The following is a 15,377-nucleotide window of genomic DNA, read 5'->3' on the forward strand; positions in this document are numbered from 1 at the left end:
TGTAGTGTAGAAGAATTACCACATACAAAATCTGCTTCGCAATTGAAGATATTCTACAGATGTTTTGATAATTCTATATGAATCGTAGATATTTCACCACCGACACACAACTGTAACTTATTTCTCGCCATATGTTGGTAGTCCCTGCGTGTGTCTGTGTTCAGGTTATGACGTCCCTCTCCAGCCAGTGTACACACACACAACACCCTTCTCTCTCTCTCTACCCCCCCTCTCCCAGCTCCGACCGTGCTACGGCGCTTCATAAGGGACAAATTACCAGAGTCTTTTAACAAACGCTTAACTGTATTGCACCTTACTATGCACTTTCCATTTTTGTACTTTGGTTTATGGGGGCGACAGGACGGCATGTATTAGCATAATATTGCCTACAATATAGTCAATATCTCACCAAACCAATGGCATTGGTCTGTTCATACAGTCTATCAATAAACACTCTGAATCGGTTTTAATGTTAGTTACAATTAGTATGTTTATTGAATGTACAGGATATTCATTAAAGTAATGACTAGACATGGACATTAAATTGGGGACAGACAGTAGCAAAGAAAGGACCACAAAGCATGTTAGCTCATTATCAAATATTTTAAAATGACATGGATTGTAAAATATGCAGTGTAAAATACTATATTAAACATGTTTGATATCCATGATATGATGAAAATGATTAATACCACGAGTTAGTTGGAGCAACATCTATTACACAATTATAAAGAATGTACGTTATGTATTTGTTCACAAAGTTGTAGGCTACACTTCTACCAATATTGTTATAAGGCTGTTGGTCTTGGTATGGGTCTCAGTCAGGGTCTTGTTTTTTCTTAAATTTTCTTAGATTAAAGCAGATTTTGGCCTCATCATGGTCTGGATACACTGGGTCATGGTCTGGATCTTTAAAAGGTTTTCACAATGCTTAGGGATGGTTTGTATATGAATTTGCTATAATAATCTAATATTCTGTGCAGACCTTCAAAATCCATTTATCTCAAATACACACAAGTGTTGATCTAGTTCTAGCTCTGAAGGGGGCTGGTTTTGGTTAGGAATGGATCTTGAGTGCTCTGGTCTTGACAGGTGAAATACATATAAGTAAATGTAGAAAATGCTGATGTTTTATGATGCATACTAAAGATAATGCAAAAAAAACGAAACAAGAAACAATGTAAAAATCAAAAACGTAAGTGAAGCAATCAACGTATACAGAAAATAATTATTTGATTAGACTGCAAATAAAACTGCAAATAAAATGCCCATGTTTCCTGCTGGCAGTGTTTCCTGGTTAAAAAGAACTACGTAGAAATCTTTAAAAACCCTATAAATAGTGTAAAATCCAATGTTTAAAAATGTTAACTGATAATAAAACTGAAGCTACATTTAGGAAATAGAAATTAAACATTAATAAGTAAAACAACAAATAGCTAGGCTTGAAACAATTGACAATTGTTGAGGATGCATTAATCTGTTACACACATATTCTACAATGTCTCAAGTGAGACCATCCACCTCATATGTGTCGCTCTAGTCTAGTCTAAATCCAAAAAACAGAACCCCTTGTTTCAAATGAGAAACTTCAACTCTCTCTCCAACTCTCTCCTGGCTCCCCTCTCTCAACATGAAGTGGAATGTTCTGGACCACTGACAACAGGGTTACATAACAATAATTCACTTGGTTGCCATGGTGACAGCAAAAAGACGCAACAATTAAGGCAAGCCAGCGCCCCCTGAATATGTTTTCCTCCTTCCCTTCTTTTCACCCTGTACCCCTCTTACATGGCTGTTAGCACCTGCTCTTTTGTCCTATCATATCTAATCCTGCCATTACCGTCCAGTTCAAATGACCCTCCTTTCATAACATTTTCCTGTACTGTACACCTCTTGTTTTCCATATTCCCATATAATCTTTTGATATACCCCTGATTCAGTCCATCATCCATCTTGCTCAGCCCCTCTGTCTACATATTCTATCATTCTCTCTTTCTCTTCAGGCCACAATCTAGTCAGCTCTTTATATCCGTCACCATAACAACCACAAATGTTCTGACAGGTTCGCTGGCACTGCATTGGGAGGTGAAGAGAGTGAGTGAGTGAGTAAGAGAGAGAGAGTGTGTGTGTGTGTGTGTGTGTGAGAGAGAGAGAGAGAGAGAGAGAGAGAGAGAGAGAGAGAGAAAAGCTATCCACCCACAACCTTGCAACAATAAATGTACGCTATGTTCCTCAATCATCTGAGACTCTTGACTTCTGATCTATCCTTCAATTCCTCCCCCTGACTCTCATAGCATTCAGTTATGTATCCTCTGCAGTAGCAACAGGCCCATACCTCAGGCTATAGAGTAGAACACACCGTTTTTTTTAAAGAATAGTCAAGTTCAGCATATCTTGAAGAAACACATGGTGGCTGTGACCTGTGACAATGATCCAATGTCATAGAATTGTACTTTGACATTAAAGAGTGGTTATCCTTCAAATAACTGTGTCTAAAAGTCCCTTACATGGGTCATATAAAAAGGATGATGCACTGTTATACATCATTATCTGTGTTCCAAATGTTTACCATTTTTATAGAGTGTCTACTATGTATCTACTCTGTCTTCTAAAACCTTCTTAATTTCATTCTTAGATCAGTTATAGTTTTCTAGGCAAGTGCTAGTGAATAGATTTGTTACAATCATTCAGATAAACTATGGAGGATCAGGAGATGATGATCCATGAACCTCTCCATTGCTGGACAGGGCCTTCCACTCTCATCCTGGTATCTGTTGCTGGTGGTCTGTTATGTCCAGAGACCCGTGGGAGCCATCCCCTCCTTGCTGCTAAGAGGAGGGAGCAGATTCTCATCAGACAGGAAGTTGAGGGGGAAGTGGACCAGTAGCCCCCTGGTGGCCTCCAGCTCCTCTTTAGCCTGCTGGGGGTCTGTGTCACACAGACGCTCCATACAGGCGTGCTCCTTCAGCTCCCGCATGTTATGGACTGAGTTGCAGGGGAGGCAGTTGAAGACCTGCTCCGGGATAAGGAACAAGGAACAACGTTGTGGAAATGTGGAAAGGAAAGGAAAAGGAGCAGGGGGAAAGGGAATGAGAGAGTGCATGTGACTCACTGATAGCATAAGAGTTTGGCTATACACTCACGATGTACATTTTATCCCACTTTTATTCATACCTTGTCATAGATTTTGGCATTCAATTTAGCAGTTGCGTTCCACACCATGAAGAAGAAGTGGTCACTGACTGGATCCTCAAAATTGATGCTGGGGTCTGAATCAGCTCCTAAAAGAACTCTAGAAGGGATATGCACAAAGTTGTATGTCAAAGTTGTTGCATGCTATGACAACTAAATACATATCTGATTAGTCAACGTTGGTTATGTGGTGTGGAAATATTTCAACCCAAACAGAATTCTTTCATACAGAGAATGACGACTACGCTTGCGCAAAATTGTCATTGGAGATGGTTCCCTTGGAAACTAGAGGATATACTTGGTAGCTGCTGATTTGAGCTGAATAGCTCTGCTGGCACATAGACAGCAAGCTCTGAGAGGAGTAGCAAAGTAATTTAGCTGCTGTGTGCATATTCTCTCTAACACTCTAAGAGCCATTTTTACTGCATCCGAAATGCAGACCATTTCTTATCTATTGATCCATCTAAGATCAGTGGAGTCCGCCTGATAGTATTTCAGTATGGAGGAGTTGTTTACCCCCTACTTTGTCAACATATGGACGGCTAGGTGGGAGTTGTTCATCTTGTGAGAAGTGAATCACCTCTGCAGAGGTGGTAACCCTTTCCTGTCTAACACATACTGCTGCAGGGAAATAGCACAAACGTGTGTGTTCTCCACAGACACCGTTCCTGACCTGAAGCATTCTTTGCGCATGGCCAGGGCCAGGGGTCCTGCCTGGTAATCCTCGCCCCCCATGGTGGACAAGACCCTCTCTTCATCCTCCACCAACACAGCCAGTTCACTGTCCCGGCTACCCAGCATGCTGCGGTCATTGATGTTGGCAGAGCCTGGAGGGCAGAGAGAGAAGAGGACACCGAAACCAGGAGGGTGTTGGTACTGTACGATAGTAGTGGTTATGGTAGCTGCAGGGGCTTGTTCAGAATGTATGAGAATGGGGATTAAGGTTGGGTAGAAGACAGGTTAACAGAATATATGGTTAACAAGACCACATTGCAACTCGCCTACCTGTGTCTCATGGACTCTAGCTGAAAAGAGTAAATCATTTCTGTCACTAATGCATTATACCACAGTGTTCTAGGTCTGTTTTTGTCACCAAAGGCGGGGCATTACACTCAGTTCGTGTATGATGTCCTCACAGAAACAGCAAAACATGTAATAACCATTAGAATGAAATCCTCTTAGAAATGCCATTCATCTTTAATACAGGCTCCTTTTGGGTTTACGCCTCCCCTGAAGTCTAGGATGCATTTATAGCTCAGCGTTTTATTAGCACTGCATATCATTCACCTTGTGATTATTATGCAGAGGCAGTAATTAGCTACAGTAGGTAGGGTTAGAGCCCATCGATGACTCACAGTGATTGTGATTGTGCCCGATCTCTGAATCTGATAGATGACTCACCAATGATGTAGCGGCGGTCATCGGCTATGAGGGTCTTGCTGTGCACATAGATGAGCTCAGTGACCACGGACTGGGATAGCTGGGAGTGAGTGCGCAGGCCACACAGGGTGATGTACTCGCTCCACTGGTCCTCAACTGTGGGATGGGGGACATACACTCTTTGGCAAACTGGCATCAATCTAGAGACAATTAATGTAGCAAATAGCTTCAACAGACGAAGGGACGTTCTATGAAAATATGAGCAGAGGATGAAAGTTGAGAACTATAAACAGATACCGTCAGATGTTAAAGCCTTCAGTTAAGGAGGTATTAGCCGAACAGACAAAGAAAGAGGAGAACAGACACGTTAACAGAGATGACACAGATACACTGATGACGTCAGATGGATATTCAGTCAAATGGAGTAAGACAACAGGAAACTCACGTTCTCTCAGCCTCATCAGTATGGAGAACTCTCCTCGACACATAGTCCTGGAACAGATCAATATTCACATGCAACATAAAATTAGCAACAGTATCTTACAATAGTTAAAGGTGAAGCATGTTGTTTCGCGCATTGCAGCCCTGTACAGCCACACTGAAAATGTGAAAACGTGAATATGCTGCGTTTCTAAAAGGAGTAAATAATATGTGCATATTAGGGTTGGGCGATATAGACATTTTGAAACCGTTAAACCGTCCTCATATTTCACTACAGTTTACGGTATAACCGTGGGATTAAAAATCACGTAGTGATTTGAGGGAGCCGCCAATTTAAAATGATGAATGTAGTTGCTGCTATACCGTTTCCCGCCACAAGGTGTCTTGCAGTGCACTTCCCACTGTGATTTCCATCTTATCTTACATTAGCATTTTTAACATGTTTCTATGTTAATTCTATGTCTATATTTGAGGCACTCAGTGCATGTCATTTATTTGTTGCAAAGCACTTTGAGCTTCATTTCCTCTATAAAAGGTGCTATACAAATAAACTTTATTATTATCATTATTCTTTTCACACAACGACAAACATGTGATACTTAGTTATAAATTAAAATTAATTAATTCCACAAATAAATGTAATTAAAAGCACAGCCTATAGCGTCTAGTAGGCTTATCAAATAATAACAATAAGAACAAAAAAGAACAAAAACAAAAACAAAATGGGCATAAAAGCGTATCCTACAGACCGCAATGATGGCTATTCTTCAAGCCTATTCTTGTTTTTTTGGATAGGTCGTGGACAACTGTAGTTTGTACTTTCTTATAAAGGGCTGGTATGACTTTCTGGCTGAAATGTGGACGAGAGGGAACTAAGTAACGAGGCTCCATTACTTTCAACATGTGTCTAAATCCTATGTTCTCAACAACCAGTGGTGTGCCGTCAGGGCCAGCAAGGCCTTCTCTGCTGGCCTAAACATCATCAGAATATACATTTTATTTTAATATATATTTTCCACAAATATGTATTAATGATTCCCCATAGTCTATTCTCTTCATTTCATAGCTTTCCTCTTGGTTGCGCTGCTTCCAGTCTCCGATTGAGATTTGGAGGGCTGGCCTTTATGTTAGAGCTTTTATCCAATCAAAATGTGTTGCTAGGGGGCTCAAAAATCTGCCCGCCTTCACATTAAACGGTGAAGCGGATTCGACCTGTAACTTAACGTTGGAACGAGAAAACATGTGGCGTACCTAGTAAACCTACGTAGATGCGAGCAAACAACAACGGCGCCTGCTGTAAGGCTCAATGATGTCAGCACCCAGCACGTCTTTTGATTGGATACGCACTATTGCTACGCACTATTGCTACGCACTATTGATATTCACTATTGAGATGCGGAACTATGCCGGTAGATGTGAAACTTTTGAAAGTGCACAGGGAAACGGAGCCTCACAACGAAAGCTTTCGTTGACTGATCGATAATACTGATCGATTGTGTCCTGTTTTTGGGTAAACAATAACTTTCATTTAGGGGACAGGATGAAAGCGCCAAGTCCACAAACAGAGGAAACTACGTTGAGCTTCTTTCTTTTCTGGCTGAAAACAACCCAGATGTACATTACCACCTGTCCACAAACAAAGTGTTTACTGGGACGTCAGGCAAAATACAAAACGACCTGATTTTTGCTATTGCTGAAGTGATGGAAGAAGAGATCAAAATGGAGATTAAAAAGGCACCCTTTGTCGCTATTATGGTGGACGAGACGACAGAAGTGGGTAATGTAGCGATCTTAAAGATGTTAGTTTAACACTCTTCATTGTAAATGCGGATTTATTGATTAAAAATGCTTCGGAAATATTAATATAACTCTGTTGTACTTGTCTGACTATGTTAAGGTGATGCAACGCCCGGTTATACTGTGTTTCTGTCTAGTTTCTAGAGCCATGGCGTCATAACGATGGTATTAAGAGGTAGAATAATTCAGGTAGGAATGTGTCGGACATCACTGAAGGCCTAGGTGTGAAATGCACCGCCCGCCACTGTCAACAACGGAGTATGGTTGCATGTCCGCTGCTATAAAAACACCTTTGTCAAACGCGTTTGTTATGGCATTGGCCCGGTCTGAATTGTTAGCGAGTGGTGGTTGCTTAAATGTCATGGGGAGCTGGGTTTGTACTTCACTCTTTCTTTTTGTACCGGTGATATTTACATTCGGGTGATGCCGTCTCAAGTTCGACGTACAGCCAGCCGCATAACCGATCGTAATTGAACAATGCCGGCATACAGCTTTGGTTCGATCCACCTGTCTTTGTCCATCATCCTTGTATGTAACTGTGAAACCGTAATCTTCCGGCCAAATTTCCCCATATTTTAAAATCTTTAATCTTTGGTCTGAACTTCCCAGTTTTAGAACGTTGGTTGCAAATGGTTGCCGAGTTTTTCTCTGCAACGTTCTAAAACGGTCTCGTCTGGTCATGGATCTTTGGTTTGAACTGACCTTTAGTTAACGTGGTTCAATTGGGACTGTGACCTACCCCCTCATCTTGTCCAGTTTGTCTATCCTAATGTGTGTTGTTGTCGTAAGCTATCATGTCCATATATGTTATATGTTGAAACTAAACAAACGGGATACCATATCCTACCAACCCTGCTTGGACTATCCCTGAACCAGGAGAGAACGCGTTCGGAGCACACCAGGAGCTAAGATATGCCTCTCCCCTCTACCACCTTACTTGGTACCGTCAAACTGCCAACTGAGCTTACCTGCACTTCTGTGTCTGGCCTCGGCCCTGTCTGTGAACGGGCCGTTTCGATTATTGACTAAACTACATGCAGAGCTTGTTGAGTCATGACAATGTGTGTGTGTGTGTGTGTGTGTGTGTGTGTGTGTGTATGTGTGTGTGTGTTTGTTTGCTTGCAGAGAAAGCCTCTGACCTGTAAGTGAAGTGCAGAATGGCCTGCATGGCATTTCCACCTCCCTCATTGATGTCTCCTTCAAACCCAGGCAGTAGAGGCACCACCACAAATACACGATACTTCTTCTGCTCACTGAAAAACAGCAGCAAAAAGAGTTTGAGAAAGAGAGAGAGGAAAAAGGACCAACAGAAGATGAACTTAATAGCTTTACACAGTTGATGATCAGTCCAGTAATGTCATGTGCTATATACTCATACTCACACACACACACACACACACACACACACACACACACACACACACACACCACATTATTAACACCTTGTGGTGTAATCGTGTGGGGAAAGCTTTCTTGGCACACTTTGACCCCATTAATACCAATCAATTATCAATCATTGCTTGATTACCACAGCCTACTTGAGTATTGTTGCTGACCATCCCTTCATGGCCACAATGTAACCTTCTTCTAATGGCTACATCCAGCATGATAATGCACCATGTCACAAAGCAAAAGTCGTCTGGTTTCATGATCATGACAATGAGTTCAGCGTTCTTCAGTGGCCTTCCCAGTCACCAGATCTAGAACAGGGAGATTCACAGCTTGAAAGTACACCTGCTGTCATCATGGACCAGAATCTCAAAGGTATGTTTCCAACATCTTGTGGAATCAAAGCCACTAAGAATTGAGGCTGTTTTGAGAGCAGAGGGAGGCCCTATCCAGTATTAGTATAGTGTTCATAATAAAGTGTATATACAGTGTGTGTGTATATATATATATATATATATATATATATATCAGGGTTTCCGTTAGAAAAAATTGCCGCCGGACATCGTGTCCGGGAAGATTTCGATTTACCGGACAAACGTGATATATTCCGGTCATCATATTAAAATATAATTAAAAAATGTTTTTTCAAAATCATATTTTTTTTTCTTCAAATCTAATATAGCTGTTTGTCGCGGTGATAACTGTTGTGTAGCGGCCTATATATGCCATTTAATGTCTATTTCTCATCCGATACGATTAGATGCGAGCTATATAATATATAATAATATAACATGATTCGCATGCGCGCTATGCCATTATGTCCAGCGCTGAACGGGCGCCTCACTGGGAACTGAACAGACAGCATCGATCAATGAACGGACTCCACATTACGTTAACTGAAGTTTGTTAAATTGTTTGGGATTAATGTGAGTTTTCTATTTTCTCTTTCCAGTTTTACCCTTTTTTTTATCAATAAAACAACGTCATTTCTATAACCAGGTCTCGCTGGTTGGGAAGGCATTTCGTTTAGCTGCCTGTCAAATCATACTTAATCGGACTCGGGAGTATGACAATGAGGAGAACATAACTGTTTATTGAGAAACAATAGGCAGGCTGGGATACGTATATAAAGAAATACCACAATGTCTAGATGTATAACATTTTATTGAACAGTGCAAGCATGTAGGCTTCTGGCGTGACATCGTACCCCTAACGTTCTTAGGGCTTGTTTGAAAAGCTTAGACTGAAAGTTAGTGCCCTGGTCAGATTGTATAACAAGAGGAAGACCGAATGTGGAAAAAAACGTTGTTAAAGCTTTCACCACTGAGCTGGCTAATATGTTACGCAACGGAACAGCTTCGGGAAAACGAGTAGCAGCGCACATAATAGTGAGCAAATACTGACTTCCACTTTTAGTCCTAGGCAAAGGTCCAACACAATCAATTATTACACGTTCAAATGGCTCCCCTATAGCAGGAATGGGATGCAATGGTGCGGGTGGAATGGATTGATTAGGCTTACCCACCATCTGACAAGTATGGCAACAGCGGCAGTGCTTGGCAACATCCGCCTTCAGTCCGGGCCAAAAGAAATGTTTCAATATCAGCTGATAAGTTTTAGTTATACCTAAATGTCCTGACCACTGGCTCTCATGTGCTACAGATAACACCTGTTGTCTATAACCCACAGGCACAACCACTTGTTTTACAGTATTCCACTCACAACCATTTGCATTAGGAGGAGACCATTTACGCATTAATATCCCATCGTTAAGGAAATAAACTACGTTGCCCCCTATTTCAGATTCCTCACTAGCTGCATGTAAAAAACATTTGTTTAATGACTGATCAGCTACTTGAGCGACACGCAATCGCTCGCCGGTTACAGGCAGAGATAGGCTGTCAGCGGATGGTATGGTAGGACTCGGGGAGGATGGTAACTCTACAACTTTCTCCCTGGGAGAAGCTGAAACAATCGGGTTCTCATCCCTTTCAGAAAAGGCTTGCATAATCACACTATCACAGAGAGAAACATCGCTATCCTCCTCTCTGCCTCGACTCGATTGTGCACGAGTTATAGCGCACACCGGAAACAACCGCTGTTTCGCATAGGCAGCCTACACATTAGGAGTCATCATCATGCCGGTGTCAAATCATATCATAATAAAAGAAATACATAGCCTATATATTCGTCTTTTTTAAAATAGAAGGAATCAGAATGTGAACTTTAGCGAATTGTATTCAAATTGTGCTTAGAGGGAATTATTTTCACCGGACATTTATGTCCGACGAGTTTTCAATTTGTCGGACTTCAACAAATTTTACCGGACAAAGACCGGTAATTACCGGTTAACGGAAACCCTGATATATATAGCAGTGTTTCCTCCAGGAATTTTTACCATGGTGGCGGGTAGTGCTGACCGATTTTTTCGCGTGCACGCGCATGAAACGCGCACGCGCGCTCAAAACAACGACGTCATTTCAGCCAAAACTCGAAAATAAAATGTTTTCCTGTAAATTAAAAACAAGGGTAGTCCGTCCGTCCGTCCCTCTCTGGAATGGAATGGAATGGACTTTATTTGTCATTGCTACAGTACAGGTACCAGACAACGAAATGGTCCATTAAATAAAATGACACGGTTCAAATGTTCACGCCGGCAGTCCGGCTCTCACACATACTGGCAGCGTCCCGGTCTGACTTAGCTCTCGTTTGTGCACGGCTTTCTTTCTTTCCTTCCTTCCTTCCTTCCTTTATGTGAAGTGGCCGGTCCCGGGCACAGCTGCCTCGCATCCGCTCAACGAGCCCGGCGGTTCGGTGCTGCGCTGATTAGCGGATGCGGGACAGCTGTGTGAGCGGATCGCTCCATCTCTCATCTTGATGAAGATGAATGATCTTTATTGTCATTGTAACAGGTACAACGTAATTTAAATGAGGAATCACAAAACAGTTTTGCAAGCGCGTCGCTTCGCGCTTGTGGGTGTGTCTAGCGCTGTGAAGGTCTGAAAAGCGGCCTAAATCTTTTTTTTTTTTTTTGGGTTGAGAAATCTGCATGGTGGCGGAGGAAATTCCATCGTGGCGGACCGCCACGATGAAATGCATGTAGAGGAAACACTGTATAGTATATAATATATACATACAAACACACACACTACAGTACAGCTCTGTAATAGTGGTGGGCCATAAACTGAATAGAAATAGATTATGATAATCACACCTACCTGTGTGCACGCAGGATCCTCTTCACAATGGCATCACCAATGCCATTGTGGACATTCTTCCCATCGGCACAGCTGATGAAGAACTGGTTCTGAGGGCAGAGGAGAACAGATGGAGTCTCTCTGTGGGTATGAGTATGACTCTGTGGGGTTTGACGGGTAGGGAGCTCCACACATTACCAGAAACTGCTATTATATTCAGGCCTCACCTGCTAGAGTAAACATACTAACGGACAAATCTTTTTCATTGTCATGTTGGCTGCATGTGCATAGTTAGAGAGTGAAGATTAGGTAGGGCCCCAAGTGACGGACAAAGTCGGCAAGATGCATTAGAAATAAGGCTACAATTCTAACCCTTGTGACCAGATAAAAATGTGCTTATGTGTCTAAGAAACAAATCTGGAAGTGCTGTATACTAATTGGTAGGGATGGGAATCGAGAATTACAAATGTTTCGATGCATCAGAGTCGTATACCTCCAAGGTTATCAATTCCCTTATCGATGCCGGCATGTTATGCACTGATAGTTGCACGTTGCCAAAACTTGTGCGTCATGATGATGCCAAACTCTGACACTTGCAACAAGGAGTCATGGTGGAGTCTAGGAAGAAACAGTCCAAAGCGTGGCTTCAGGTCACAAAGAAAAATGACAACATTGCTACTTGTAAATATGCTCTGAGACCGCCGGAGCACACCCAGGGTGCTCTCTGGTCATTCGGAAATTCAGAGCACTCAAAGCGTCCCCGTTCAGAGCACTGTGCTCTAGTCTAGCTAGTCAAAGTTGTGTGTTGCACGCTATAGATACCGCAGCAAATTAATTGCAGTACATTTGATTATGTCTGCCCGTAAATCATTCTTGTCTAATGTTCAAGAACAAGTTTTGTTCCTGTTATTTGTTGTAACATGTTGGAGCATGTCGTGGTGATGTTATGGTTGCGGCTTTATTGGTACTCTAGAGAGCATTATTTAACATGCAACTATGTGTAACAAAACAGGTAATAATCATGTTTATACATGGGATGAATTAATGTTCATTTGAATGACTTTTAAAAGATGAAAATGGCAACATTAGTTAACGAGTATCTACAGTCAACATCACTAAAGTTAGCAACAGAACGCTAGCTAATGTTAATGTTAACACGATAACGTAAAATTGTTGGCCGCCAGCGAAATGATGGTAATGTTATTGTTGGTGTCCGCCATGTTTACAGTTAGTTTGTAAAGACTTTTAACTGACCGTGTTTTAACTGACCTGTGTAGGCCTACTTTTTTCTTCTTTTTTTTCACACAGAAAGGGAATCGATAAAGAATCGAACCGATAAGCAGAATCGATAATGGAATTCCCATCCCTACTAATTGGGCATATAATTCAAACATAGACCTAAAATTAGAACTGAGAATAGGGTGCAATGAAATAATGTTGCCTGTACTGTATGTGCTGCATGTTGGTTCCAGTACTACCTCAATGTAGATGTAATGCTCGCTGTTCTCAATGGTGTGGATGTAGGCATTGAGGATGGAGTTCTCACAAGTTCCAGCTGACCAGCGGTCCACAGAACGCAACACCTGAGACAAAGAAATTAGAATAAAGGAGGACAGCATTTGTGTGGGCTTGAATGTGTGTATATGTGTGTGTCTGTGTGTATGTGTGTGTGTGTGTGTGTGTGTGTGTGTGTGTGTGTGTGTGTTTACCTGCACTGAGGCCTTCCTTGACCCAGGCACAGTGAATGGCAATGAGTCAGCAGTACTGTGAGACTTAGGCAGGAGATAGGGGAAGAACGCGTCCTTGCACTTGTGCTTAAAGATCTGCAGGCAGACAAAACAAAGGAAATAAAATAAATGTATTTCACATAACCCTTGCCATGTCAAAGGTTTTCCTTCCGAACTCCGACCTTGGTGAAGTTCCAGCGCTGGATGAAGTGACGGGCTACATCCCTGGCAGCTTTTCCATGAACGGTTGCAGAAAAGTCACGCCATGGCATACGTGGCACCTGGGTACGATCAACATTGTCTGCAAAAACATAAGGAAAAAAATGTGCTAGTCTTGCCATGTGTGTGTGTACATAATGTGCGCCTTGGACATATGCATACCTAACAGTATGTGGCCTTCAAATTGCAGGCCTCCCAAAGAAAAACACCAAGCAGCTTGCAAGATAATGTTCTGTCAGTTGTTGTGGGAAGCTTAGCTGTGTGGTAAAGACGGTGATACCTGTATCCATGATTATCTGTATGACCTTTGTTCTATTTTAAGATCATCCTCCTTCACTGTGTGAAAAATGATCTTAATTAAGGGAGTAGATTAAAACATATAAAACATGTAAACTAATTCCAAATCCACAGATGACAAAAAAAATAAGAATCATTTTGGGAGTGGGAGAAATGGCAGATATTGCCGTCCAATATGCCATTAGCCTGAGGGTATTTGTTCTAGCTCTGTTTATACTCTATCTACAACAGTTTTTGTACAATTGTTACCAATTCAGTCAAACTTTATTTTATTATTATATACATTTTCTTACGACCAAACAAACATATCGCAAAATAATTGTTATAAGGGTGGTTAGAAATCATGGATTTGATTTCTTAAACTCAGTGTTGTCAGGCTATTTTAGGCCACAGGAGAAAAAAAGCCCTGTAGTTTGTGCAAGGTAGCCTACAGTAACTTTGAATCACTTCAGGCCAAGCTATTACAATTACATTGTCACAACGTAGGAAAGCAGATACTACGAACAACCTTCAAAGTCATGCAAGAATATCTTACAGAAAGGTTTCCAAAAGGTTTCCATATAAGTTGGGTTGTTGCTTCTTGAAGCCTATGTTATAATTTGACTCATTAGCAGCCCAGCGACAGTATTATTTGAAAGCAATCAATCAATGTTTATTTGTGTAAATGGTTGTAGACTACATGAGTGATTATTTGATTTATGTGGATGTTCGGATTTACCTTGCTTCATTAAATAACATTATTTGAAATCAGCCTACAGATTTGGGTGAGTTGGGAATCATGATGAGAGCGCAGTTTGTGCGAGGCAGGTGATTATATTGGTAGCCCAAGATGTAGTGTATACCCTGTTTAACTCAGCATCAACCTTGCTTTATTTTAATATTAGGCATTCTTGAGAGGAAGTCCATTGAGCCTAAGTATTTGAGGGTTAGTTTAGGAGTTGAGGTGAATGGTTGATGTGCAGCTATGCCATGGACTCGACACAAACTATCGTAGACACCATGGAATGTTGCATAAAACTTTGTTTCATTACAGACAATTATGAGTAAAGTAGTGCTTAGAGCATTGTATATGTGAGAGGTAGATAAAGATAGAGAGAGATGGTGATGTGGGTTTATAGAGGTATGGATACCTTCGTATGGGCGGTCCAGTTGGACCCAGTCTTTCTTAATGAAGTTACTATAGTCTTTCCCGAGCCACAGCTGAGTGTTGTTCGTCAGATCCTCAGGGTTCACCTCCTCTGGCTCTGGTGTCTCTGGTGGCTTTGGACCATAGTATGACCCATCCAACTGGTCAGCCGATTCATCTGTCTGAGGGCGCAGTAGTAAGAGCTAAGGTCACACACACTGGACTATTTGAACATCGTGACAGATAGAGAAGGAAAGTCTGATTTTTAAATCTTGGACCTCTGGTTCTGTCTTTGGTTCCGCCTCTGCATCGTGGTTGGCGGTCACCATAGGAAACAGATCAGTTAACCGGTACTGGCTGTCATCCCACCTCCCAAAGGCCAGGTCAATGCCTCCAACAAAGGCCACTGTTTGGTCTATGGCCACCATCTTCTCGTGGTGCGCCCACAGAAACACCACAGATGCCACATGGTCAGGGTGCCGCATTACCTGTTGGAGAGACAGAAGAGACATTAGAACACCAGAGATGGCAGCTTGAGAATTCCATTTCTGCTCAACCTATACTGCATCGTGAGTGGGGTGAGATAGCGAGAGTAAAATGTGTGTAAGCAAA

General features: G+C 41.8%; 1 protein-coding gene across 6 annotated transcripts in view; it reads right to left on the reverse strand.

Annotated features, from left to right (window-relative positions):
- Positions 1–473: 473 nt before the first annotated feature.
- Positions 474–15,377, reverse strand: part of pld2 (phospholipase D2) — a 31,099-nt gene continuing 16,195 nt past the window's right edge. For all 6 annotated transcript variants that reach the window (XM_080528594.1, XM_080528591.1, XM_080528590.1 and 3 more), the window contains 12 exons: positions 15,044–15,253; positions 14,770–14,947; positions 13,306–13,424; positions 13,106–13,219; positions 12,875–12,979; positions 11,418–11,506; positions 7,950–8,063; positions 5,018–5,064; positions 4,594–4,728; positions 3,866–4,019; positions 3,175–3,292; positions 474–3,013 (listed from right to left, as the gene is read on the reverse strand). In XM_080528594.1, coding sequence (XP_080384720.1) covers positions 2,789–3,013; positions 3,175–3,292; positions 3,866–4,019; positions 4,594–4,728; positions 5,018–5,064; positions 7,950–8,063; positions 11,418–11,506; positions 12,875–12,979; positions 13,106–13,219; positions 13,306–13,424; positions 14,770–14,947; positions 15,044–15,253 — 1,608 coding nt within the window. In that variant the 3' untranslated portion in view covers positions 474–2,788. The remainder of the gene's footprint in view (positions 3,014–3,174; positions 3,293–3,865; positions 4,020–4,593; positions 4,729–5,017; positions 5,065–7,949; positions 8,064–11,417; positions 11,507–12,874; positions 12,980–13,105; positions 13,220–13,305; positions 13,425–14,769; positions 14,948–15,043; positions 15,254–15,377) is intronic.

Source organism: Nansenia antarctica (genome assembly GCF_963989245.1).
Source record: "Nansenia antarctica genome assembly, chromosome: 4".
In the NCBI taxonomy this organism is placed as follows: Eukaryota; Metazoa; Chordata; class Actinopteri; order Argentiniformes; family Microstomatidae; genus Nansenia; species Nansenia antarctica.